Below are 25,731 nucleotides of genomic sequence, written 5' to 3' on the forward strand. Positions count from 1 at the left end.
GCGTTCCACAGTATAGCCCCACGTCTACTCCCACACACCTATTCTCACTTTAGACTTCCCCCTCCCAGTGCCTGAAACATACCTTCCCCCCCCCCGAACACTACACCTCCCCTTCAAGTTCCTAAAACTAACCTCCTCCTCCTCAATCCCAACAATAACCCCAGGGCCCAAATGACCACTACTTATAGCCGATCATCTATAACCACTACTTGCCAATTGGCTATTAGCCACATTGGGAGCCCAAGTAACTGCTTGGGCACCTAATTTTTCGATGATTAAATCAGAAATCTATTAGACACCTGCCGATCCCTGCACCCATATGACCTGATCTGCCCCACCCCCCTTTTTGTCATCTCTTTGCGACTGCAGTGCATGGATCCAAAAGCTAACTGTGGCGGCTCACTAAAATCCGTGGAGGAAATGAGCATGCATCACATAAGACTGCTAGCAGTGCATCCTGAAACAGGTTATAGTGGCGCTCAGTGAGCAATTTAGGCGCAGTCAAAAGACGGAGCTCAAAATACTTTAAAAACATTGTATTACGTCCGCCAGCAATAACTTACATCATTCTCCACTAACTCCACATGAATTACATCATTCTCCACTAACAATTGCATGAGGAATAGTAATTAACACCGCCAGACTTGTGCAGGAGCATGGTAAGCTGTAGATCGGCTTTATCCTGCATTAAAATATACTGGCGGCTATTTAATCGGTATGCAATCTATTTGGCTGCAGCAGTGTCTGAATAACACAAGAAACAAGCCTGTAGCTAATCTTGTCCGATCTGACAATACGTCAGAAAATCCTGATCTGCTGCATGCTTGTTCAAGGTCTATAGCTAAAAGTATTGTGTAAATTACTCAAAGGGGAACCTGAGATTGATTGGGAATAGTGAATGGATGAATGAACACGTAGTATTAATTATCAGAAAAAATCTTTTTCATGCATCCTGCCAACAAAGATATAAGAAAGCAACAAAAAAGAGAGAGTTGGCTCTTGGGTGCATGAAAATTCACAACAACTTTATTAGTACAAAAATACAAATATTCTAAAACTAAACATATACACACAATCTAAATATAAACGTTAAAAATTGTAGTCATACAACTCCGCCACAGAGAGGCCACTATGAACTCCAAATCTCCGTCTATACTGTGGGGCTGCAGTCCCCAAAACAAGTTATGTATAGAGATGTTTCAATTAATGTAAAGGAAACCATGTATGGGGATAAAGATAGTTCTCCATTGTAAAAAACGGGATGTAGAGGTGAAGCAGCTGAGCCCCCCACTCGCAGGGGCTAGTTATACAACAAATGACACAAAAGCACTGTTATGGCTGTTGGTGTTCACATAAGTGCACCCCTCACTCGCAGAGGTGAATGGTGCTAGTAAGTGGTTAGTGAGCCAAGCAGGTTGTCAGGAGGTTGTTAGTGAGCAGTATAGTTTCAAACACAGCAGCACCTGGTGTATGGATCAATGACCACAATATCATCTGTAGCAAGCTGGAAAAACAGTGCGCAGGCAAGCGGTATGTTGATGGAGGCCAACAAAAATCCAGCACTAAAAGTCCCTTGGATCTGAGTGCGGTTATATAGCATATAGCTCAGCAGTACGCAAAGTTCCACAAACAGCAGTTAGCACAGTTCCACTACAGAATCTGTAGCAAGCTGAGAAGCCATATGTAGGCAAGCAGTATGTTGACCAAAGCCAGCAGGAATCCAGCATTAGAGATCCCTAGGATCTGAGTATAATGATATAGCGTATAGCTCAGCAATTGGTAAAGTTCCACACACAATAATGGAGATCCACATAGAGTGATGCATGGGTGGTGATATAGTTACCAAACCGACTGTCCAAATGGTTTCCAGAAGAAAGATGATGTTATTGGAGAGGAGTCCCAAGTGGCAAGGTGGCAGAGTATCTCGCTGTGATGTAGCCTAACATGTTTCGCCGTTTCCTAACGGCCTTATCAAAGGCGGGCAGCGGAGAGCATGTTGAGAGAGCGCCATGACGGCGTTCTTATGCTGGTCGCACTGGCCGGCAGCCCCAGTCACGCCCCCCGCGTCCCCACGCTTGGACGCCCCGCGCGATGACGCGGAGGCGCACAGGAGCGCGTCATTGGAGCGCAAATAATGCGCTCCACCCTGGCAAATGGGAGAAAATGCCCAGGAACGGAGATCCGCTATGACGCACTCAGAGGGGACAGGACAGGGGGCGGGAACGGGCGGGGAGCCAGCGACAAACAAACAAACATGCACAAGTATATGAAAAATTATATATATGTACAGATGTTGTAAAAATAAATAAACAAAAAGAAAATCTAGGTAACACACTACATATAATGAATGTTGAGACATATAATTCAACCTATATTGGCCAGCGTAGCAGAGCCTGGTGAAAAAATTGATTACACAAGGAAATCTGCTGTGGTCAAATATTGAAGAAACATATCTTGTATAAACTACCACATTGGAGACATGTAAACAGCCGTATGAATAAATAAGTACCCGATGGGCATGCAAAAATCCCATGTCCATCATATAGAGTGAGTAGCATATATAGAACAGTGAGGACGAGAACAAAAAGGAAGGGGGGGATATGGGCCCCCTCCCCTAGCAGCTGAGGCAATGGAAGAGCAGGTGTAACAGTAAAGAAACAGGGGAACAGGGTCTGGAAAGCAGCCAATGGCCTCACTCCCTCAACAAGCCTAATTGGGGAGGAAGACCCGATAGTTAATGCTGTCATTAAGGCCTTTGTCTTTAGTGGCGCCCAGATTGAAAATCCATCGGGACTCCAATTGAAGTAAAGCTCTATCTATATTACCCCCCCCTAGGATGTCGATGAATCACATAGAGTCCTATAAATCTGACATAATGAGCATCACCGCGATGTTCAAGATGAACATGACGGGAAATGGGGGATTTAAAGTTGCAGCATGTGATATCTCCTACGTGATCCTTAATTCTTTCTTTAAGAGCTCGAGAAGTTTTGCCAATATAAAAACAACCACATCTGCAATAAAGCAAATAAATGACCGCAGGGGTATTGCAGTTAACAAAATGTTGCAAATACCACCTGCGGCCATTGGGCAGAACAACCGATTTCCCAATTTGTAAATATTGGCAGTAAGCGCATCCACCGCAGCTATACGTGCCCTTGACTTTGCAGTGACTATCAGGTCCCTTTTTACCCCAAAAATGGCTTGTGGAGAGCAAGTCCCCTAGTGTCTTACTTCGTCTATAGGTAATCTCAGGTTTATAGGGAACAAATTCATTGATGGTATTATCTTTGGTGAGAATGTGCCAATGCCGCTGGAGAACGCCAACGACCCCCCGATTTTGATCGCTATATCACGTGATTAAACGAGTTTCTTTGAAATCGTCTAAGATCTTAGGCTTTTTTTTGTAAAAGATCCGAACGATCCATAAGGGAGCTTTCCCCTCTTGCAGATACTTTTCATTAAACTTAATATTCCACCATGTTCTACTCTTCTGTTCATACAGTTTTACCAGCTTTCTAAAGCTGGAATTAATTAGCTGCTCAGCATTGCGTGCCCCTCTGTCTCGTGCACATTCCTCCCCCACCTGCTGTATGATCTCGTCCCACTGTAACATGACCCACAGATTTCACTGGCTGTTATCATACATATACTCCAATATAATCCCTCAACCCAGGTTTCCCAAAGGCTGGATGCCTCAAACATGTATTGTGTAAATTACTCAAAGGGGAACCTGAGATTGATTGGGAATAGTGAATGGATGAATGAACACGTAGTATTAATTATCAGAAAAAATCTTTTTCATGCATCCTGCCAACAAAGATATAAGAAAGCAACAAAAAAGAGAGAGTTGGCTCTTGGGTGCATGAAAATTCACAACAACTTTATTAGTACAAAAATACAAATATTCTAAAACTAAACATATACACACAATCTAAATATAAACGTTAAAAATTGTAGTCATACAACTCCGCCACAGAGAGGCCACTATGAACTCCAAATCTCCGTCTATACTGTGGGGCTGCAGTCCCCAAAACCACGGCATCCAATGCCTACTTACATGCAAGTAGTGCGCATCCATCACATACTATACGTGGTATACCTACCGGACAATATTTACGTGTCCGACGTAATTGTACTGATGATGTTACATTTGAGAAGGAAGCCAAATTATTGCGAAGCCGATTTAAAGAAAGAGGTTATAAAGATCGTTGGCTCAAAAAGGCATACAAACGAGCCAAATTGACCAATCGTTCGGATCTTTTACAAAAAAAGCCTAAGATCTTAGACGATTTCAAAGAAACTCGTTTAATCACGCGATATAGCGATCAAAATCGGGGGGTCGTTGGCGTTCTCCAGCGGCATTGGCACATTCTCACCAAAGATAATACCATCAATGAATTTGTTCCCTATAAACCTGAGATTACCTATAGACGAAGTAAGACACTAGGGGACTTGCTCTCCACAAGCCATTTTTGGGGTAAAAAGGGACCTGATAGTCACTGCAAAGTCAAGGGCACGTATAGCTGCGGTGGATGCGCTTACTGCCAATATTTACAAATTGGGAAATCTGTTGTTCTGCCCAATGGCCGCAGGTGGTATTTGCAACATTTTGTTAACTGCAATACCCCTGCGGTCATTTATTTGCTTTATTGCAGATGTGGTTGTTTTTATATTGGCAAAACTTCTCGAGCTCTTAAAGAAAGAATTAAGGATCACGTAGGAGATATCACATGCTGCAACTTTAAATCCCCCATTTCCCGTCATGTTCATCTTGAACATCGCGGTGATGCTCATTATGTCAGATTTATAGGACTCGATGTGATTCATCGACATCCTAGGGGGGGTAATATAGATAGAGCTTTACTTCAATTGGAGTCCCGATGGATTTTCAATCTGGGCGCCACTAAAGACAAAGGCCTTAATGACAGCATTAACTATCGGGTCTTCCTCCCCAATTAGGCTTGTTGAGGGAGTGAGGCCATTGGCTGCTTTCCAGACCCTGTTCCCCTGTTTCTTTACTGTTACACCTGCTCTTCCATTGCCTCAGCTGCTAGGGGAGGGGGCCCATATCCCCCCCCCTTCCTTTTTGTTCTCGTCCTCACTGTTCTATATATGCTACTCACTCTATATGATGGACATGGGATTTTTGCATGCCCATCGGGTACTTATTTATTCATACGGCTGTTTACATGTCTCCAATGTGGTAGTTTATACAAGATATGTTTCTTCAATATTTGACCACAGCAGATTTCCTTGTGTAATCAATTTTTTCACCAGGCTCTGCTACGCTGGCCACTATAGGTTGAATTATATGTCTCAACATTCATTATATGTACTGTGTTACCTAGATTTTCTTTTTGTTTATTTATTTTTACAACATCTGTACATATATATAATTTTTCATATACTTGTGCATGTTTGATTGTTTGTCGCTGGCTCCCCGCCCGTTCCCGCCCCCTGTCCTGTCCCCTCTGAGTGCGTCATAGCGGATCTCCGTTCCTGGGCATTTTCTCCCATTTGCCAGGGTAGAGCGCATTATTTGCGCTCCAATGACGCGCTCCTGTGCGCCTCCGCGTCATCGCGCGGGGCGTCCAAGCGTGGGGACGCGGGGGGCGTGACTGGGGCTGCCGGCCAGTGCGACCAGCATAAGAACGCCGTCATGGCGCTCTCTCAACATGCTCTCCGCTGCCCGCCTTTGATAAGGCCGTTAGGAAACGGCGAAACATGTTAGGCTACATCACAGCGAGATACTCTGCCACCTTGCCACTTGGGACTCCTCTCCAATAACATCATCTTTCTTCTGGAAACCATTTGGACAGTCGGTTTGGTAACTATATCACCACCCATGCATCACTCTATGTGGATCTCCATTATTGTGTGTGGAACTTTACCAATTGCTGAGCTATACGCTATATCATTATACTCAGATCCTAGGGATCTCTAATGCTGGATTCCTGCTGGCTTTGGTCAACATACTGCTTGCCTACATATGGCTTCTCAGCTTGCTACAGATTCTGTAGTGGAACTGTGCTAACTGCTGTATGTGGAACTTTGCGTACTGCTGAGCTATATGCTATATAACCGCACTCAGATCCAAGGGACTTTTAGTGCTGGATTTTTGTTGGCCTCCATCAACATACCGCTTGCCTGCGCACTGTTTTTCCAGCTTGCTACAGATGATATTGTGGTCATTGATCCATACACCAGGTGCTGCTGTGTTTGAAACTATACTGCTCACTAACAACCTCCTGACAACCTGCTTGGCTCACTAACCACTTACTAGCACCATTCACCTCTGCGAGTGAGGGGTGCACTTATGTGAACACCAACAGCCATAACAGTGCTTTTGTGTCATTTGTTGTATAACTAGCCCCTGCGAGTGGGGGGGCTCAGCTGCTTCACCTCTACATCCCGTTTTTTACAATGGAGAACTATCTTTATCCCCATACATGGTTTCCTTTACATTAATTGAAACATCTCTATACATAACTTGTTTTGGGGACTGCAGCCCCACAGTATAGACGGAGATTTGGAGTTCATAGTGGCCTCTCTGTGGCGGAGTTGTATGACTACAATTTTTAACGTTTATATTTAGATTGTGTGTATATGTTTAGTTTTAGAATATTTGTATTTTTGTACTAATAAAGTTGTTGTGAATTTTCATGCACCCAAGAGCCAACTCTCTCTTTTTTGTTGCTTTCTTATAGCTAAAAGTATTATGCTAAACATACATGGTTCGAGAATTTCCTTATCAATCGAGCCACTGATGGCTCGATTGATAATATCCGACAAGTCCGATGACCCGCCGGATAGATTCCCTGCTCGATCGACAATAGCGGGTAAGCAAGCGGCTGATAAGGAGCGGCGGGGGGCGGAGAGTGGGGACGATATCGGCGCATAAACTTATAATGTATGCCCAGCATTAGAAGCAGAGGATCAGCAGGATAGCCAGGCAAATGGTATTGCTTAAAATGAAATAAATATGGCAGCCTCCATATCCCTCTCATTACAGTAGTCCTTATCTAAGGCAGTGTTTCTCAACACGTGGTTCGCGGACCAGGGGGTACGAGAGACCCCAGCCGGGTACACAGCCAGGAGGGGGACTCAGTGCAAAACGGGGGAGCATGCCCACACATAGCGGCGGGGAGGGGGTCCACTCCCCCTCCCTCACCTGGGCTCCCCCGTCAGTGCTTTCCCCCTCCGACACATTAACAGCGGCGGCATGGTAAAAGGACCGTGGACTTACTTCCGCGTTCCACGCCAGAGATTCTTCTCTGTTAGCGATGACGCGGCTTCCTGTTTATCAGGAAGTTGTGTCAGGCTCAAAGAAGATCGGATCTCCGGCGTGGAACGCAGAAGTTTGCGTTCCTTTCACCATGCCGCTGTAATGTGTCGGAGGGGGGAAAAGCGCTGATGGGGGAGCCCAGGTGAGGGGAGGGGGGAGTGGACCCCCCTCCCCGCCGCTATGTGTGGGCATCGCTCCCCGCTCGCGCTGCGTCCCCCTCCTGGCTATACTTGGGGCACCCATGCCTGGCTATACTGGGGGGCACCCACACCTAGCTGTACTTGGGGGCACCTATACATATCTATACTGGAGGCACCCAAGCCTCGCTATACTAGGGGCACCCATACCTAGCTGAACTGGGGGCACCTATACCTAGCTATACTTTGACCACCTATACTTAGCTATACTGAAGGCACCTATACCTGGGGGAACCTATACCTAGCTATACTGAGGGCACCTACACTGGGGCCACCTATACCTTGCTATACTGGGGCCACCTATTCCTAGCTATACTGAGGGCACCTATCCTGGGGGGCACCCATACCTAGCTGTACTGGGGGCACCTATACCTAGCTATACTGGAGGTACACATGCCTGGCTATACTGGAGGCACCCATACCTAGCAATACTGGGGGCACCCATGGCTGGCTATACTGGAGGCATCTATAACTAGCTATATTGGGGCCATCTATACCTAGAAATACTGACGGCACCTATACTCCTATACTGGAGCAGGCACCTATACTTCGCTATCTATACTGGGGGCAGCAATACCTGGGGTGTATACACGCGCGCGGCACTTGGTAGGGGATGCCTGGCTTGAACTGAATTGCGATAGGGGGTACTTGGCTCGAAAAAGTTGAGAAACACTGCTCTAAGGTGATTGAGGAGGGCAGTCAAAGCCTTCTTTCACCTTACACAGCTTGGTGACATTTTATACTTCCTGTATAAATATATCCATTTAGGTCTACATGTAATGGTGTTTTGATGAATAATAATTATAAAGATCTAGTTTAATAATGCTTGGAGTTCTCCTTCATAAGGTTGCAACAATAAAAGTTTTTTTTATGTGTTAGTAAACTAGTAACTGGTGGGACAGGATATATACAAGTTCTGTAACAATCTGAGGCATTCACAGATGCTGAGGCACAGCTTATGACTACAGTACATAGTTTAAAACTGAATTTAGCTTCTGCTCTACAAGTGCCTGAGTTTTAGCAAGTGTCCCGTGTGAGGCTGAAAGTCCTAATGAGAAGGTCAGAATACATACCAGAGAGTTCAGCGATTCTCCCACAGAGTACAGAACGAACCTGCCCAGGAGAATAATGCAGGGTACAGCCATTCTGTGACAAGAAACCCAGTGTCAGACACGTGTAATGGTATCCAGGCAGCAGAGCGATGTCAAGAGAACACAAAGACACGAGGGACACCAACAGCCTCTAATACACATTTCTGGGTCATCCTCCCTCTTCTATAAACAAGAGGAAAGATGTAGCAATGTTTCCCATAGCAATCATACAGTATTACAGTGGTCAGTTTTCTTCTGCTCACCAGAAAGTGCTGACTTCTGACTGAACAAGCAAATTGTAAAGAGGCAGCATACTGCACAGAGTTGAAGCAAACCAGGCAATATAAACTGAGCAACATAATATACAGTGGCTTGCAAAAGTATTCGGCCCCCTTGAAGTTTTCCACATTTTGTCATATTACTGCCACAAACATGAATCAATTTTATTGGAATTCCACGTGAAAGACCAATACAAAGTGGTGTACACATGAGAAGTGGAACGAAAATCATACAGGATTCCAAACATATTTTTTTTTACAAATAAATAACTGCACAGTGGGGTGTGCGTAATTATTCGGCCCACTTTGGTCTGAGTGCAGTCAGTTGCCCATAGACATTGCCTGATGAGTGCTAATGACTAAATAGAGTGCACCTGTGTGTAATCTAATGTCAGTACAAATACAGCTGCTCTGTGACGGCTTCAGAGGTTGTCTAAGAGAATATTGGGAGCAACAACACCATGAAGTCCAAAGAACACACCAGACCGGTCAGGGATAAAGTTATTGAGAAATTTAAAGCAGGCTTAGGCTACAAAAAGATTTCCACAGCCTTGAACATCCCACGGAGCATTGTTCAAGCTATCATTCAGAAATGAAAGGAGAATGGCACAACTGTAAACCTACCCAGACAAGGCCGTCCACCTAAACCTACAGGTCGAACAAGGGGAGCGCTGATCAGAAATGCAGTCAAGAGGCCCATGGTGACTCTGGACGAGCTGCAGAGATCTACAGCTCAGGTGGGGGAATCTGTCCATAGGAGAACTATTAGTCGTGCACTGCATAAAAGTTGGCCTTTATGGAAGAGTGACAAGAAGAAAGCCATTGTTAACAGAAAAGCATAAGAAGTCTCGTTTGCAGTTTGCCACAAGCCATATAGGGGACACAGCAAACATGTGGAAGAAGGTGCTCTGGTCAGATGAGACCAAAATGGAACTTTTTGGCCAAAATGCAAAACGCTATGTGTGGCGGAAAGCCAACACTGCACATCACTCAGAACACACCATTCCCACTGTCAAATATGGTGGTGGCAGCATCATGCTCTGGGGTGCTTCTCTTCAGCAGGTACAGGGAAGCTGGTCAGAGTTGATAGGAAGATGGATGTAGCCAAATACAGGGCAATCTTGGAAGAAAACCTCTTGGAGTCTGCAAACGACTTGAGACTGGGGTGGAGGTTCACCTTCCAGCAGGACAACGACCCTAAACATAAAGCCAGGGCAACAATGGAATGGTTTAAAACAAAACATATCCATGTGTTAGAAAGGCCCAGTCAAAGTCCAGATCTAAATCCAATCGAGAACTTGTGGCAAGATCTGAAAACTGCTGTTCACAAACGCTGTCCATCTAATCTGACTGAGCTGGAGCTGTTTTGCAAAGAAGAATGGGCAAGTATTTCAGTCTCTAGATGTGCAAAGCTGGTAGAGAAATACCCTAAAAGACTGGCAGCTGTAATTGCAGCAAAAGGTGGTTCTACAAAGTATTGACTCAGGGGGCCAAATAATTACGCACACCCCACTTTGCAGTTATTGATTTGTAAAAAATTTCTGGAATCATGTATGATTTTTTTGTCCCATTTCTCACATGTACACCACTTTGTATTGGTCTTTCACGTGGAATTCCAATAAAAGTGATGCATGTTTGTGGCAGTAATGAGATAGAGAGATAGAGAGATAGGGCCATATGCAATTCTCTTTTTCACTTGAGTTTTCTCCTAGGAGATAATTTTTCATCTTTGATTTTAAATAACTTTCCAGTACTTTTCAACTAAAAAAGTACCAAAAAGTTGCTTAAAAAGTACTATCAAAATTATTTTGAGCATGTTCTTGCCTTCTTGGGGCTTAAAAGGCATTTTATTGACAAGTTTAAAAATATCACCTAGGAGAAAACACAGGTGAAAAAGTGAATTGCTTATGGCCCATAGATAGATAGATAGAGATAGATATAGATAGATGGATAGAGATAAATAGATGGATAGAGATAGAGAGAGAGATAGAGAGAGATAGATAGATAGATAGATAGAGATAGATAGATAGAGAGATAGATAGACAGATAGAGATAGATAGATAGATAGATAGATAGAGATGGATAGAGATAGAGAGAGAGATAGAGAGATAGATATATCTCTGTTTTCTCTGTTTTCTTTGTGTTTAAAATTATTTCTTGAACTTCAGTGGCTTACAAAACAGTACACAAAACGTTATGGGATCTATTGTAAGTGTTGCTGTTTAATATATTATACTGTATAAAAGGTTTATTTTCTAGCAAGCTGTATTCATTTCTTCACTTTGAAATAATGTCAGTAGGTTGTCTAGTCTTTGCAGATATACGTTTTTTGGGACAACTAACTCTTTAAACAGACTTCCCTTTAACAGACTAAATTATTTTTTTTTTACTGGTTGCTATGAAACAGAAAATGTTATCTGTAAACTAGTAGATGAGTTTCACATCAAGTATCTACCATTAAAAGAAAATCAATGGAGTTTAGAGGAACTGTTACAGAGTGGAACAGCTGATAACTGTCTAAATCACCGTGGCATGCCATCTGCGAGTGACAGCAAGACGGGACAAGGGGAACCAATTCCCAGCACGTGCTGACTGCGCCGTGCCTACAGCGGCAGACAAAGACACCATGCATAACAGTCATGCATAGACAAAGCTGCTGCCTGTTACGGATATGAAGACAGTGTGGATAATCTCCCTCTGTGAGATCAGATACCAGGAAAGAGTCCTCAGGATCATTCTGTATATTGGTGTGGGATGACTGTGCACAGAGATTAGGAGAAAACTCCATGTCTCTCACGCAACAGAAGCAAAAATATAAAATAAAAATAAAAAAAAATATATATATATTTTTATGAACCACTTAAAAGGGAGTAAAATAGACAGGAAAGGGATACTGTAGGGGGGGTCAGGGGAAAATGAGTTGAACTTACCCGGGGCTTCTAACGGTCCCCCGCAGACATCCTGTGTTGGCGCAGCCACTCACCGATGCTCCGGCCTTGCCTCCGGTTCACTTCTGGAATTTCAGACTTTGAAGTCTGAAAACCACTGCGCCTGCGTTGCCGTGTCCTCGATCCCGCTGAGGTCATCAAGAGCAAACAAGCGTAGGCCCAGTATGGTTTGTGTCTGCGCAGTACACTCCTGGTGACATCAGTGGGAGAGAGGACACGGGCGTGCAGGCGCAGTGGTTTTCTGACTTTAAAGTCAGATATTCCAGAAGTGAACTGGAGGCTGGGCCGGAGCATCGGTGAGTGGCTGCGCCAACACAGGATGTCTGCGGGGGACCATTAGAAGCCCCAGGTAAGTTCAGCTCATTTTTCCCCGACCCCCCTACAGTATCCCTTTAAGACTTGCTGTTGCATCCTTTGACTTTCCTAATGTTTTGATTGCAACAAGTATTTTTGTCTTTACATATGCAAATTCATCAACTTTTTCTATGCACTTTGAACTTGTGACATGTTTGAAATCTTGGTTTTATTGTTTTAGAGGTACAAGGCACCCTTTTAGGCATTCCCAAACATACTTTAGTGTGACTACAATAAAATTCTATACATTGTCTAGTGTGTTTTAACCACTTAACGACCAGCTAACGCCCATAGGCGTCAAGTGGTTACCATGGCGAGCGGCCTTTCCATGTCAGTTCATGGAGGGTGTCTCCGTGAACAGCCGGAGAGCCGCCGATCGCGGCAAAATGTAAACACACGGGGAAGAAATCCCCGCTGTTTACATCATACGGCGCTGCTGCGCAGCAGCGCCGTAGGGCAGATCGGCGATCCCTGGCCTCTGATTGGCCGGGGATCGCCGTCAGTTGATAGCTGAAGCCTATCCTACAATGCGCAGGACGGATATCCGTCCTGCGCACTTCCCAGCCAGAGCGAGAGGGCAGAAGAGGTAGGGAGGGCGGAAACCGCTACGGAGGGGGGCTTTGAGGAGCCCCCCCCCGCTCGGCCACACAGAGCGGCAGCGATCAGACCCCCCCAGCAGGTCATCCCCCTAGTGGAGAAAAAAAAGGGGGGCGGGGTTTTAGGGGAAGTCTGATCGCCCTGCTGTATTCACGATCTGTGCTGCGGGCTGCAGAGCCCACGCAGCACAGATCTAACTAAACACCCCTGGTCCTTAAGTGGTTAATATTTTGCTTGAGGAAAAAATTTTTTTGTTAATTTCGTTGAAACAGTCAGTGCAGCCACGAGTCTCTTCCTTCCGGTGTTGCTACCTACGGTATATGGTTATTGACCTTTCTTAGCACATCCTGAAGTGCCTAGGTAACATTTTGATTAAAGCAAACCAGGCGTGAAAATCATCTGTTGAGAAACAACTTGATCTGTAGCTCAAATCCTAAATAGGACTTTCTGAAATACCTCAGTCTTATTTTGCATTTAAAAATGTTAAAAACCAAGTTTAAAAGTTCAGACTATTTCAGGTAGATTGGTAGTTTGTTCGGGTTATTTCAGCTCACAGGTAAATCTTGAACTACTGAACTCATCCGTTTCCTGCTTTCCTTCAGTCACAAAGGAGTTTTATGACCTCTAATTAGTTAACAGAGATAAGTTGTAGTACCTCTGCTAAAGTTGCAGAGGAGCTGCCATTATGAGCAGTGTTATTATAGCATGTACACCTTTATTAATGTCTGTACTGGTAAAGTACTATCCCCTGATGCAATACAGATTTGTTAGGAGTACTCCTTAATTGTATATGAATGCTTTTCAAACACTCCTTGAGGCATTTAATTTCCCACTAATGTTTACTTTCATACAATTCCTATAATTGTTAAGTTCAAAAATGCAAAGCTTAATGATGCCATTGCATCTGCCCTCTCCCATTGCATCTGGAAAAGCATTTTTGTATGGATGCACAGTACCTTGGGAAACATAACATCTGAAGCAGCTCATTCTTGCCAACCTTACAGATTGGATATAATTAGAGACCGATGTAGCGTAGCATTTTGCAAGCTACAATATGGGAGTCCAACTGTACGTAAAATTACACCTTTGTTGAGAAATTATAAATCCCAACAGATCAGCAAAGCTTGACATATGGCTGGAACCGATGGCACATACGTGAAACAGCTTACGGTACTTTGTACATTTGAAACCAGATGCGCCACCAACATTCGTGACTGGGAGGTTCATAGCTTCTTGCCAGTCACTAGATTGCACAGGTATGGCAAACAAGCAAAAACTGGTCCTAATCTAAGCAGCAAATAACTAGTGCAGGAAGGGCAAGCTAAACTAGACTGACTGTAGAAATCTAGACAAGTTTACACATTTCAGACTAGAAAACGAACGCAGTTTGGGCTATAACCCTTCAGAAATACATAGCTGTCTTTTTTTGTTGCATTTTTCATAGTTCAACACTTAACTAGTTTTGCAATGTTCAACTCCTGGACCAAGTCACATGCTGCTTGGCAGGACTAAACACCAATCTCATCTGACCATATTCCTGACCTTATCCCATCATCACCCACATGATATAATCTGGGAGGGAATGAAACGGCACACCAGCTAACCTGCTCTGTGAACACAGATCTGATCACCTGACTAGTCCAACCATCTATCTGCTGCTACTCAGAGGTTAGCTTTTTGCAAACCGCACTGCAAGTAAAGCTCAAGAGAGTAAAAGAGTTTAACCTTCTCACACCTTCCTCCGCATCTTTATAAAAATGTTAAATAAAAGCTGTGAGTAATGGTTCTTATAGCAGGAAGGAAAGCGGTACATGTGGCTTTTATAAACACAATAGGGAGGGTGTGGGAAGGGTTAGATGCTTCTTTACAAAAAAGGGCAAAGTGGAACGATTTTGTACACAGCTGTAGCTGTAGCGCACGCTAAACACCTGCATGAACGATTTTAGGAAAAGATTGAATTGCACAATTTGTCAGAAATTGCGATTTCTATTCGACTCAGGATTTTCTTCAAATGAAGCTTTATCGCTAAATTTACAATGTGCACAGTAACAACTGCAAACATGCACTGACAGAAAATGACATTTTGTACTAATTTACTGTTCCCCACTGCAGCAGACAAGAGCTGTGAAGAACAGATTGCAATGCCACAACTTCACAGTGCCCCACTGCAGACAACAGTTTTGCAGAATAGGTGGCCACAGTCAGTCACACCACAGCACAGTCATCAGCACCATCACACTGACACACTGGGCAAAGGAGCTGGAGGCAATACAAGCTTTGATCGACAGGCGTACGGGAAGAGTCTGCCAACCGTGATATTACAATTGACAGGCATGCAGAGTCTGCCCCCCCCCCCCCCCATCTAGTGACGTGCTCATGGAGGCGCTGGGAGGAGTGAGCCACACGAGATTGAGAGCCTGTGGGCAGAGTCTGCTGTCCGCCCAGCCAATGACATAAAGGAACAGCCTCTTATTAGCAGCTACTTTGCTAGCTTACAGCAGCAACTGATTAGCAGCTGCCACTGCACCTGCAACAGTCACCAATTAGCAGCTGCCACTATGTCAGCAGCAGCATCACAAAGATCTGAACATTTTGCAAAAGAAGCAATAACCAAAAAGTTAGTTAATTTGGCCAGTTTAGCCCCCTGGCAATCTCAAGAACGCGGATATGCCCCTTAGTCTTAAAGAATTTTGGACACCTGCTCTAGAGGATTCTTCAACCCTAGTTAGAAGATAATCGAATCATAGCTGGAGTACTGAAATGCCCTTCATTCAGTACAAACTTGAATTTTGACCTACTAACATTCAAAACTCTATACAATTTAGGCCCTGGATGCCAGAAGGGTTTATTGCAACTGCAACACAATCCCACAACCTCTTAGTAACAGATTTATTAACTGTCTCCTGCAAAGCCAACCTAAAAACGTTTGGAGCCAGAACCATCTGTCATGCTGCCCTTTGGAAAACTGCCATATCTAATCAAGACAGCTCCAACTCTAGAGGTGTTGAAAACCAGGGTCTGGCATTTATGGACATTTTTCTTTTGTTACACAATCTACCCTGCAACGAATTACCAGTCTATGATACAGCTATGTGCTCCTAAGGGAGAAAAAAAAAAAAAAAAAAAAAAAAAAAAAAACGCTTTACGTATGTTTTAGGCCAATAAAAAAAAAAATGTTTTAAATTACAAGTAAAACTAAAATTATAAAAACAAAAATAGAGACAAGAGCGTTCCTATAGTGCATTAACGTATTTTACTGCTTTTGTGCGACGCCCCCTTCTCTTCCGGCTACACCGCAAGGACAACGCTACAGCCTAACCCGGGTCCTGGCCAGCCTGCAGCAGGGAGGATTAGCTTATGGGCGGTCACTCTCACGCGCTATACACCCATCAATTGATGTAACTGCAATAATTTTGTGCGTAAAAGCAGTAAAATACGTTAATGCACTATAGGAGCGCTTGTCTCTATTTTTGTTTTCATCTCTTAGTGCCTGGCACAACCCAGTTTTAAGGAGCAGCATCCAATGCAATAACTAGGAACAATCACCTGAATTAATGATTGGAGCCTATATCTAATTTTTCAGCAGCGCAGGATATAAAAACCTTCTCCTTTTCCAAAACTAAAATTATAGCGAATGATCATAAAATCTTGACAAATACTGCTTGTAATGCTTTCAGCCTTCCATTAGAAATCTACTTACACCAGCCATGGCAATAGCACAAGATGTAAACCTGAATTGCTGGCGGAGGAGTGAGCTGTACGAGATTGGTAGCCTGTGGGCAGAGTCTGCTGCCCGCTCAGCTGACAGGCTGCAGTGCACGGGAGAGAGTGAGCCGCCTCCATCGCCGCAAGTAGGACCCGCTGAACGGTGCGACGAGCTGTGCACAGTGGGAGAGCGGACTGCTATATTGCCCGCAGGCAATCTCCACCATGACGATCAAGGAATCGCCGTTTGTGATCGCGATTTCGATCCTGAAATGGTTTATAGTTCAGGCCTATTGGGTACCCAGTTTCCTGATATGTGGGTTAGGTTTGATAACTTCCATTGCTTGAAGTCGGTTTAAGGGTCAGGCGTGAACAGTGAAAGGTAGTGTTAAGTCTGTGATGGCTGCTGTAACCAGAGAATTTATTTGTTGACATGAACCCTGCTCAAGGAGGCCATACATTTATCGATTTTTCCATCAATATCCGGCAGACTCAACCACCTCTAGGGTTCGGCCTCTAGTGTTTGTCACATGACACAGGCACCCAGGAGAGAGGACATAGGGGAGGCACACCGGCGAAAAGGTGAGAGTTAGCTCCTCTGCAACACTCTGCACAGCCCGGGGGTACACATTACACAAAGGAGACCTGGGGTGCAGGCAGTGCCACAGAGACAAATACTGCCCCAGGATTTATACTTACCTGGGGCTTGGGGTGTGGGAGAAAACCAGAGTGCCCAGAGGAAACCCACGCAGACACGGAGAGAACATACAATCTCCTTGGAGACATTGACCTGGCAGGAATTCAAACCAGGGACCCAGCGCTGCAAGGTGAGCGCGCTAACCACTATGCCACCGAGCATGCCCGACATGACTTAGAAGTCATACCGGGCATGCTCAGTTGAAAGAGGAGGGACAGTAAGAAAGCTGTACAGGTCTTTGATTGATTGGGGATATTCTTTATTAAAGGGGAACTTCGGCCTAAACAAACATACTGTCATTAAGTTACATTAGTTATGTTAATTAGAATAGAGGAGGTAATATATTTTTTTACCCACCCTGTTTTAAAAGAACAGGCAAATGTTTGTGATTCCTGGGGGCTGCCATCTTTGTCCTGGGGGCAGCCATCTTTTTGGATGAAAGGAGGTGACAGGGAGCATAAGACACACAGTTCCAACTGTCCTGTGTCCTGATAACCCCTCCTAGCTGCATGCGCTAGGCTTCAAATGTCAAATTCAAAATGTTCAAAAATTGCACCAAAACAGCAGAACGAGAACATCAGAAATACCATCATGCTTTGCACAGCATCAGGAGGAAAATGCCCGGGCAGTTTTCTTCTGTGCAGCTTAAAATGAGGCTTGTATAAGAGAAAAAGTTCTGATGCTGTGAAAAGAAACACCAGGCCTTTTCAGTGCTGCTGAGTCGATTTTTAGTCTGGAGGTTCACTTTAAACAAGGGTTAAAATGTTCAGTGTATGCTCTCTTTAGCTAGGAGAAGGAGGCACATGGCAGATCTGCAGAGAGTTTAGCTGCACTCAGCTAGTGTAAAGCACTCAGGCATGTGAATACTTCATGTGACAGCAGGATTAGCTCAAGGCAGGCTGTCCTGAGCACAAGACCATGAGGGAGCTTTATCACAATCGCATGCAAAATTGGAGCAAAACTAGTAGAGTGGAGCAATGGACCACTGTTCTAATTTTTCATGCAATTGTGATGATAAATTTACTTTTGGTTCATATGTACTACTGAATAAAAGTATATACAACAAATGTTTTGCTGCTCAGGGCCCAGTCACACTTATGATTACAAAACAGAAAAAAAATATATATATAAAACAAATTGTCTAATGTCATTTGAAGGTATATTTATACTTCACTGAATCTGATCAATTTGTCCAGCAGCTGACAGTGTTACCAGATTGTCTTGTAATTAACTAACTGTAGTGTCAACAGAGTACTGGCCATATAACCCCATTTTCTTCACGATTTCACAAGGGAGGCAATAACTTTTCCCATAGGGCCATGTAGGGTTTGGATTAGGTTACATAGTTATTTTGGCTGAAAAAAGACATACGTCCATCGAGTTCAACCAGTACAAAGTACAACTCCAGCCCGTCCCCCACATACCGCTGTTGATCCAGAGGAAGGCGAAAAAAAAACCCACCAGGCATGGTCCAATTAGCCCCAAATGGGAAAAATTCCTTCCTGACTCCAGATGGCAATCAGATAAAATCCCTGGATCAACATCATTAGGCATAACCTAGTAATTGTAGCCATGGATGTCTTTCAACGCAAGGAAAGCATCTAAGCCCCCTTTAAATGCAGGTATAGAGTTTGCCATAACGACTTCCTGTGGCAATGCATTCCACATCTTAACCACTCTTACTGTAAAGAACCCTTTCCTAAATAAATGGCTAAAACGTTTTTCCTCCATGCGCAGCTCATGTCCTCTAGTCCTTTGAGAAGGCCTAGGGACAAAAAGCTCATCCGCCAAGCTATTATATTGCCCTCTAATGTATTTATACATGTTAATTAGATCTCCTCTAAGGCGTCTTTTCTCTAGACTAAATAAACCCAGTTTATCTAACCTTTCTTGGTAAGCGAGACCTTCCATCCCACGTATCAATTTTGTAGCTCGTCTCTGCACCTGCTCTAAAACTGCAATATCTTTTTTGTAATGTGGTGCCCAGAACTGAATTCCATATTCCAGATGTGGCCTTACTAGAGAGTTAAACAGGGGCAATATTATGCTAGCATCTCGAGTTTTTATTTCCCTTTTAATGCATCCCAAAATTTTGTTCGCTTTAGCTGCAGCGGCTTGGCATTGAGCACGATTATTTAACTTGTTGTCGATGAGTAGTCCTAAGTCCTTCTCCAAGTTTGATGTTCCCAACTGTATCCCATTTATTTTGTATGGTGCTAGACCATTGGTACGACCAAAATGCATGACTTTACATTTGTCAACATTGAATTTCATCTGCCATGTATGTGCCCATATAGCCATCCTATCCAGATCCTGTTGCAATATGACACTATCTTCCTGAGAGTTGATGATTCTGCACAATTTTGTATCATCTGCAAAAATAGCAACATTGCTCACTACTGCATCTACTAGGTCATTAATAAATAAATTGAAGAGCACTGGACCCAGTACAGACCCCTGTGGGACCCCACTGCTAACAGTCTCCCATTTTGAGTACGATCCATTGACCACAACTGTTTGTTTTCTGTCCATTAGCCAGTTCCCTATCCATGCACACAAACTCTTCCCCAGTCCTTGCATCCTCAACTTTTGCACCAGACTTCTGTGGGGAACAGTGTCGAAGGCCTTTGCAAAGTCCAAGTATATCACATCTACAGCATTCCCAATATCCATATTAGCATTCACTACCTCATAAAAGCTGAGCATGTTAGTCAAACAGGACCTGTCTTTAGTAAACCCATGTTGATGCTGAGAAATAAGATTATTTTCTACTATGAAGTCATGTATAGTATCTCTTAGTAACCCCTCAAATAGTTTGCATACAACTAATGTTAAGCTTACAGGTCTATAATTTCCTGGATCAGATTTTTTGCCCTTCTTAAATAATGGGAAAACGTGGGCTGTACGCCAATCCACTGGGACTCTGCTAGTTGCAAGAGAGTCACAAAAGCTAAGATAAAGGGGCTTAGCTATAACTGAACTTAATTCTCTTAGGTTTTTAAATAAAATTATCACTTAAATGCAATTTGCGTTTACTTTGGTTACCTTTGTCTAATATTTAACACATGCATATAAATATATAAAGCACTGTATGTATTATGCAATTACCAAATAAAAATCTACATATACTGTAAATGATTATCAAATGTTTCCTTACCCAGTCCATAGATGGCTGTAATGTCCACATTTACTTTTTGCGCGATATCATGACTTGCTGTGACTTATAAATGCTTCCAAGTCTTACTTCCAGTATCTTCCAAACAAGTTCAATGTGTTCTATAATAAAAATCGGTGAAAATAAATCTGCATAAAGCCTATAAAGTAATACAACCTATACAGTACAATCAAATTTCCTCCAACATACGCTTTCCTGATATTCAATTCAAAGCCTAAAAGGCGATTTTCCTTGTCGATTCCCAGGAAATGTGATCACTGTTAAAGAATCCGCTAGATAACAATGCCCCAACATTCCCGCTAGATCTTAATTTCGATTTTCAGCTTAATTATAGAATGCATTGCATAGAAGATCTTGCTCGAAAGGGGGCAGTAGGGTAGATTGACGACACATAGAATGTGTACTGCATCTAGCAGTGCAACACTGCAGTTCGATTAAAATTTAAAAGGACAATTGAAGTGAGAGGGATATGGAGGCTGCCATATTTATTTCCTTTTAAAACAATGCCAGTTGCCTGGTATCCCTGCTGATCTATTTGGCTGCAGTAGTGTCTGAATCACACCAGAAACAAGCATACAGCTAATCCAGTCCAATCTGACAATCTCAGAAACGTCTGATCTGCATATGCTTCAAAGTATTCAAGGCAGAGGATCAGCGGGGCAGCCAGGCAACTGGTATTGCTTAAAGGATATAAATATGACACGTTCACTTCAGTTGTGCTTTAATAGTTTTTTGGTGGAAAAATATTGAATATCTATGGTAAGTGTGAGGAGGCAATATATCCCGCTTGCACAGATTATTATTACTATGCTTTTACAAAAAGAAACCTGAAATTTGTGAGTGATCCATTTAAAGCGGTATTGTCACCATAAAAATACAATTTCAACAGCAACTGGTCTGAGTGTAATAAGTGATAAAGATGCTAATCCTGCATTCAAAACTTTTTCTGCTGTTATGGTTTGGAGTTATCACATACTTTAGGAGCACTGGCCCTAGTGCCAAAAAGTTAAATGCTGGGAGTACTTTTTATCCTCTTTCATTTACCGGTATTTCCCTGCCTAGCTGATCACTTGTGTTTACAAGCAAGGCTGAGGTGACTCAGTGATTGGATGTGTATAAAAAAAAAAAAAAAAAAAAAAAAAAAAAAGAAAAGAAAAAAAGACTCTGGGAGGAGGGCAGCTAATGAATACACAATGAGCAAGAGAAGGGAGGGGGGAAAACCAGAGTCAGGAAGGATATGATGTCAGCATTAGCTTGGCAAAATGGCCACTGCCTGCAATAGGATTTTCTGCTTTTCCTTTATAAAATTCACAGGAATCATTATGTGGATAGCACAATACATCTGTTATGTAAGTAGAGGTAGTATTTATCTACTTATATATGTGTTTTTTATTACTAGGTTAGCATGGGTGTCGCTTGTTCTTTAAAGGGATACTTAAGTAAAAAAATAATAAAAAATGGAGTTTTACTCACCTAGAGCTTCCAATAGCCCGCTGCAGCTGTCCGGTGCCCTCGCCATCTCCCTCCGATCCTCCTGGCCCCGCCGGCAGCCACTTCCTGTTTAGGTGACAGGAGCTGACAGGCTGGGGACGCGAGTGATTCTTCGCGTTCCTGGCCACAATAGCGCCATCTATGCTGCTATAGCATATATCATATACCATATAGCAGCATAGAGGGTGCTAATGTGTCTGGGAACGCGAAGAATCACTCGCGTCCCCAGCCTGTCAGCTCCTGTCACCGAAACAGGAAGTGACTGCTGGCGGGGCCAGGAGGATCGGAGGGAGACGGCAAGGGCACCGGACAGCTGCAGGGGGCTATTGGAAGCCCTACGTGAGTAAATCTCATTTTTTTTGTTTGACTTAAGTGTCCCTTTAAGCCCCCGGTCTGCGGGCTGTTTTCTGCCGGTCCGCAGCCTCTAGCTCCCCCCGCAGCTCATGTTAGCTTAGCTGGAGGCCACTTCCTCTTATATTCCGCCGGTCAGCCCCTCTCCTCCATCTTCTCTCACAGCACATATGCTATGACCTTAAACACCAGAGGTGGACAACAATCATGCCAGAGGAGAGGTAAGGCTTTAGCCCAGGGAGAGGGATGCAGAGCAAGAACAATAACCAATAGATTTCATGCTGGAATCTGTTGGAAATCGCTGTGCAGTGGCCAGGCAATCCATCGCTCTCTGATCTAGCGAATGGTCGATATGGCCATACATCGAATGATCACTTGACTGGCTGCAAAGTGGTATTTAGATGCTGGAAGCCTAACAGGATTCAAAGTTTGCAGCTAAAGATCTAAAAGTTAAAGAACAAGTGACACCTATGCCAACCTAGAAATAAAAAACAAAACACATATGTAAGTAGAACTAGTATTTATCTACTTACAGTATATAACAGATGTATTGCACTGTCCACGTTATGGTTCCTGTGAATTTTATGAAGGAAAAGCAGAGAATCCTATTCTAGGCAGTTTCCATCTTTGTTACCTTTGACCTCCTGGCATTTCCTCCCTCACGTTTTTCCTCTTGCGAATTGTGTATTCATTACCCGCCCTCCTCCCAGAGTCTTCAGACTTTCCCACTGAGGTCTATACTAGGATGTGCACTGTCTTATGTCATTAGAAGGAGGGGGAAATAAAGGGAAAAGGAGGAATATGTTAAAAATAAAAACACCCCAGCATGCAACTGTTTGGTAATGGCACTTAAAGGGTCAGTGCTCCTAAGGTATGTGATAACTCCAAACCATAACAGCAGAAAAAGTTTTGAATGCAGGATTAGCATCTTTATCACTTAATACATGCACTGTCAACTGATTAACATTACAAAGTAATTCTTCACCAGTACTGCAAATGTAATGCTTTAGCAATTTTACTCAATAGGCAATACCACAAGGCAATTCTTCAACCGGTTTGCTGCCATACTACTCCTCCAAAATTGCACCTCTGGTGGCCAAGCCAGTTTTAATATAAAAAAAATGTAAAACAGTTTGTTTTCATTATCAATGAGGGACCTCTTCTATAGTTTTTCTATACAGGTATACAGTTTTTATATACTGGTACGGTCAAGTTAAAGGTCCGTACACACGCCGGACTTTAGGCAACGACGGGTCCGTCGTTGCCTCCCGCTGGGTGGGCGTGCCAGCGACAGTCCGGCGTGTGTACGCTCTGTCAGACTGATACGGCTGTTTCTGAGCGATCCGCCGGGCGGATCGCTCAGAAACAGCCGTATCAGTCTGACGACAGAGCGTACACACGCCGGACTGTCGCTGGCACGCCCACCCAGCGGGAGGCAACGACGGACCCGTCGTTGCCTAAAGTCCGGCGTGTGTACGCTGCTTAAAAGTACACTTACCCTTCAAGGTGTCATTAAATTCAGCTCACTCAGATCAAGGGATACTGCATTCCTGGAGGTGTGCTGGAAAGAAAAGCAAAGACCTTGTGCTAAACAGCTCATGTTTGTTTACAGTCAATGTGCAAACTGCCTCTAAAAATAAACTTAGCAGGTAAAAGTGCAGTGTTCACATCAGATAAACAAATCTTTACATCACTTCTTTTACAACTGAAAAATTCCAGAAGGCAATGGTGTAAGTGAATGCTAGTAACTATTTCACAGGGGCTTTTCAAAGGCATGAACATTATGGCTGGAAGGTTTATACTTCCTTCCTCTGTGTTGCTACCACAGCAAGAGGATAGTGCTTATTCTATTCACACTGTTCACAATGTTAAATTACTGAAAAGCAAAGTGAAAAGAACCTATGTGTTTATTGCAAAGCAATTGGTAACAGTCAGATGTTCATTACATTTTAAGACATTACAATAATAAACAAAAAGAAAAATGATAAGAAAGCAAGAGAACACCAAGAGCCCAATATAGTCTAGTTACAGTATGTACTGGTAATGTATGATTGGAAGTTATAATATTAATTTAATACTCACAAACCAGGGTTACCAATTAGGCAACCACTGTCAAAGCAGGTGGGGAGATTGTCCTGACCCCACTCAGGATTAAAAAAAAAGTCGCTCTCTGTATTAGAAGAAGGAAGGGTACAACCCTCCACCAAGGGTGGACTCAATGTAGATAATAGGATAACAGATGCGCCAACAGGATTAAAAAAAAAAACAAAAAACAAAAAAAACGAAAAGAGCTTAAAAACCAATCTTGGTAATAGAGGAGGCAGTGGTGGACTTGCCTCCTCCAAGCAGAACATACGACTGTGGATTTTCAGTCAACACTATTTTATTGGATACTCCAAATAAAGTGCAACGCGTTTTGTGGGGTACAAACCCGCTTCATCAGGCGATAACAGTTAGGAGTAAACAGCATCTGCCAGTATCAACACTGAGGCGCTCAGCGGGAAGTCTCTGGATCCTAATGAGGATTCCCCCGTCCTCCTGTGGCCCACGGAAAGCACAGCCGACAATGTCAGGCTGTGCAATATTTACCTTTTCTGGCTCCAGCAGGGGCGCTGTTGCGGCTCTCGACTCGGAAATGAGCAGATCTCTGCCAAAGGAGACCTGCGCCTGCGCAGTAGAGTGGGCCGACAGCAATCGGCTATTTCTGCGCATCTCCAGAGAGCCGATACTACGCCTGCGCTGGAGCCAGGAGGGTAAGCATTTACATCCCCGCTGTTCGGAGGGGCACTTCGAGACCGCCGTGGGACACAGGAGGACGGGGGAAGCCTCGATAGGATCTGGAGGCTTCCCCCACGGGAACTTTTTTTTTGTTAAGGGTTTCTTTAAAAAGAGCCCGAGGTGGGTTTTAAGAGTGCCATTTGGACACAGAGGCTGGTTCTGCATACATTAACCAGCCTCTGTTACTATACTGTGCCCCCCCCCCCCCCCTGCGCTCTGCTGTCCCCCAGGAAAAAAAACACAAAAACCGCTGTGCTAGCGACATGCACCTTGTCGCTAGCCGGCTGTTTACATCCAGGCTGTCATTTACCGCCTCTCCCCCGCCTACTCTATAGCGCCGCTCCCCTCCAATCGCGGGAAGGGAAGCTGGCAGGGAGCGGCACTATAGAGGACGCAGGGGAGCGGCAGTAAATGACTACCTGGATGCAAACAGCCGGCTAGCAACAAGCTGCATGTCGCTAGCACTGCGGTTTTTCTTCTGGGGGACAGCAGAGCGTGGGGGGGGGGGGGGGCACAGTATAGTAACAGAGGCTGGTCATTGTATGCAGAACCAGCCTCTGTGTCCTAATAGCATTCTTAAAACCCACCTCGGTTTCTATTTAAGTATTTATTTAGCGCCGACATATTACGCAGCGCTGTACAGATTATCAACAACACGAGAGCACAGTGGGCTGGCACTCAAAGATCAAAGATGGTGGAAAGGATGACTGAGGCTGCTGTGTGCAGCTTGTCAGTGTGCTCAAAGCCAAAGCAGTTCAATGCAACAACAAGACGACAGTAG

The 25,731-nt window shown here is 43.9% G+C and overlaps 1 protein-coding gene across 3 annotated transcripts in view; it reads right to left on the reverse strand.

Annotated features, from left to right (window-relative positions):
* The window catches only part of C6H1orf159 (chromosome 6 C1orf159 homolog), a 99,739-nt gene that overhangs the window by 59,726 nt on the left and 14,282 nt on the right, over nt 1-25,731 (reverse strand). For 2 of the 3 annotated variants that reach the window (XM_068240746.1, XM_068240744.1), the window contains exons 2-4: nt 23,671-23,733; nt 20,313-20,431; nt 8,559-8,631 (exon numbers count right to left, since the gene is read on the reverse strand). In XM_068240746.1, the coding sequence (XP_068096847.1) occupies nt 8,559-8,630 (72 nt within the window). In that variant the 5' untranslated portion in view covers nt 8,631; nt 20,313-20,431; nt 23,671-23,733. The remainder of the gene's footprint in view (nt 1-8,558; nt 8,632-20,312; nt 20,432-23,670; nt 23,734-25,731) is intronic. The other variant, XM_068240745.1, reaches the window with a different exon arrangement.

Source organism: Hyperolius riggenbachi, chromosome 6 (genome assembly GCF_040937935.1).
Source record: "Hyperolius riggenbachi isolate aHypRig1 chromosome 6, aHypRig1.pri, whole genome shotgun sequence".
In the NCBI taxonomy this organism is placed as follows: Eukaryota; Metazoa; Chordata; class Amphibia; order Anura; family Hyperoliidae; genus Hyperolius; species Hyperolius riggenbachi.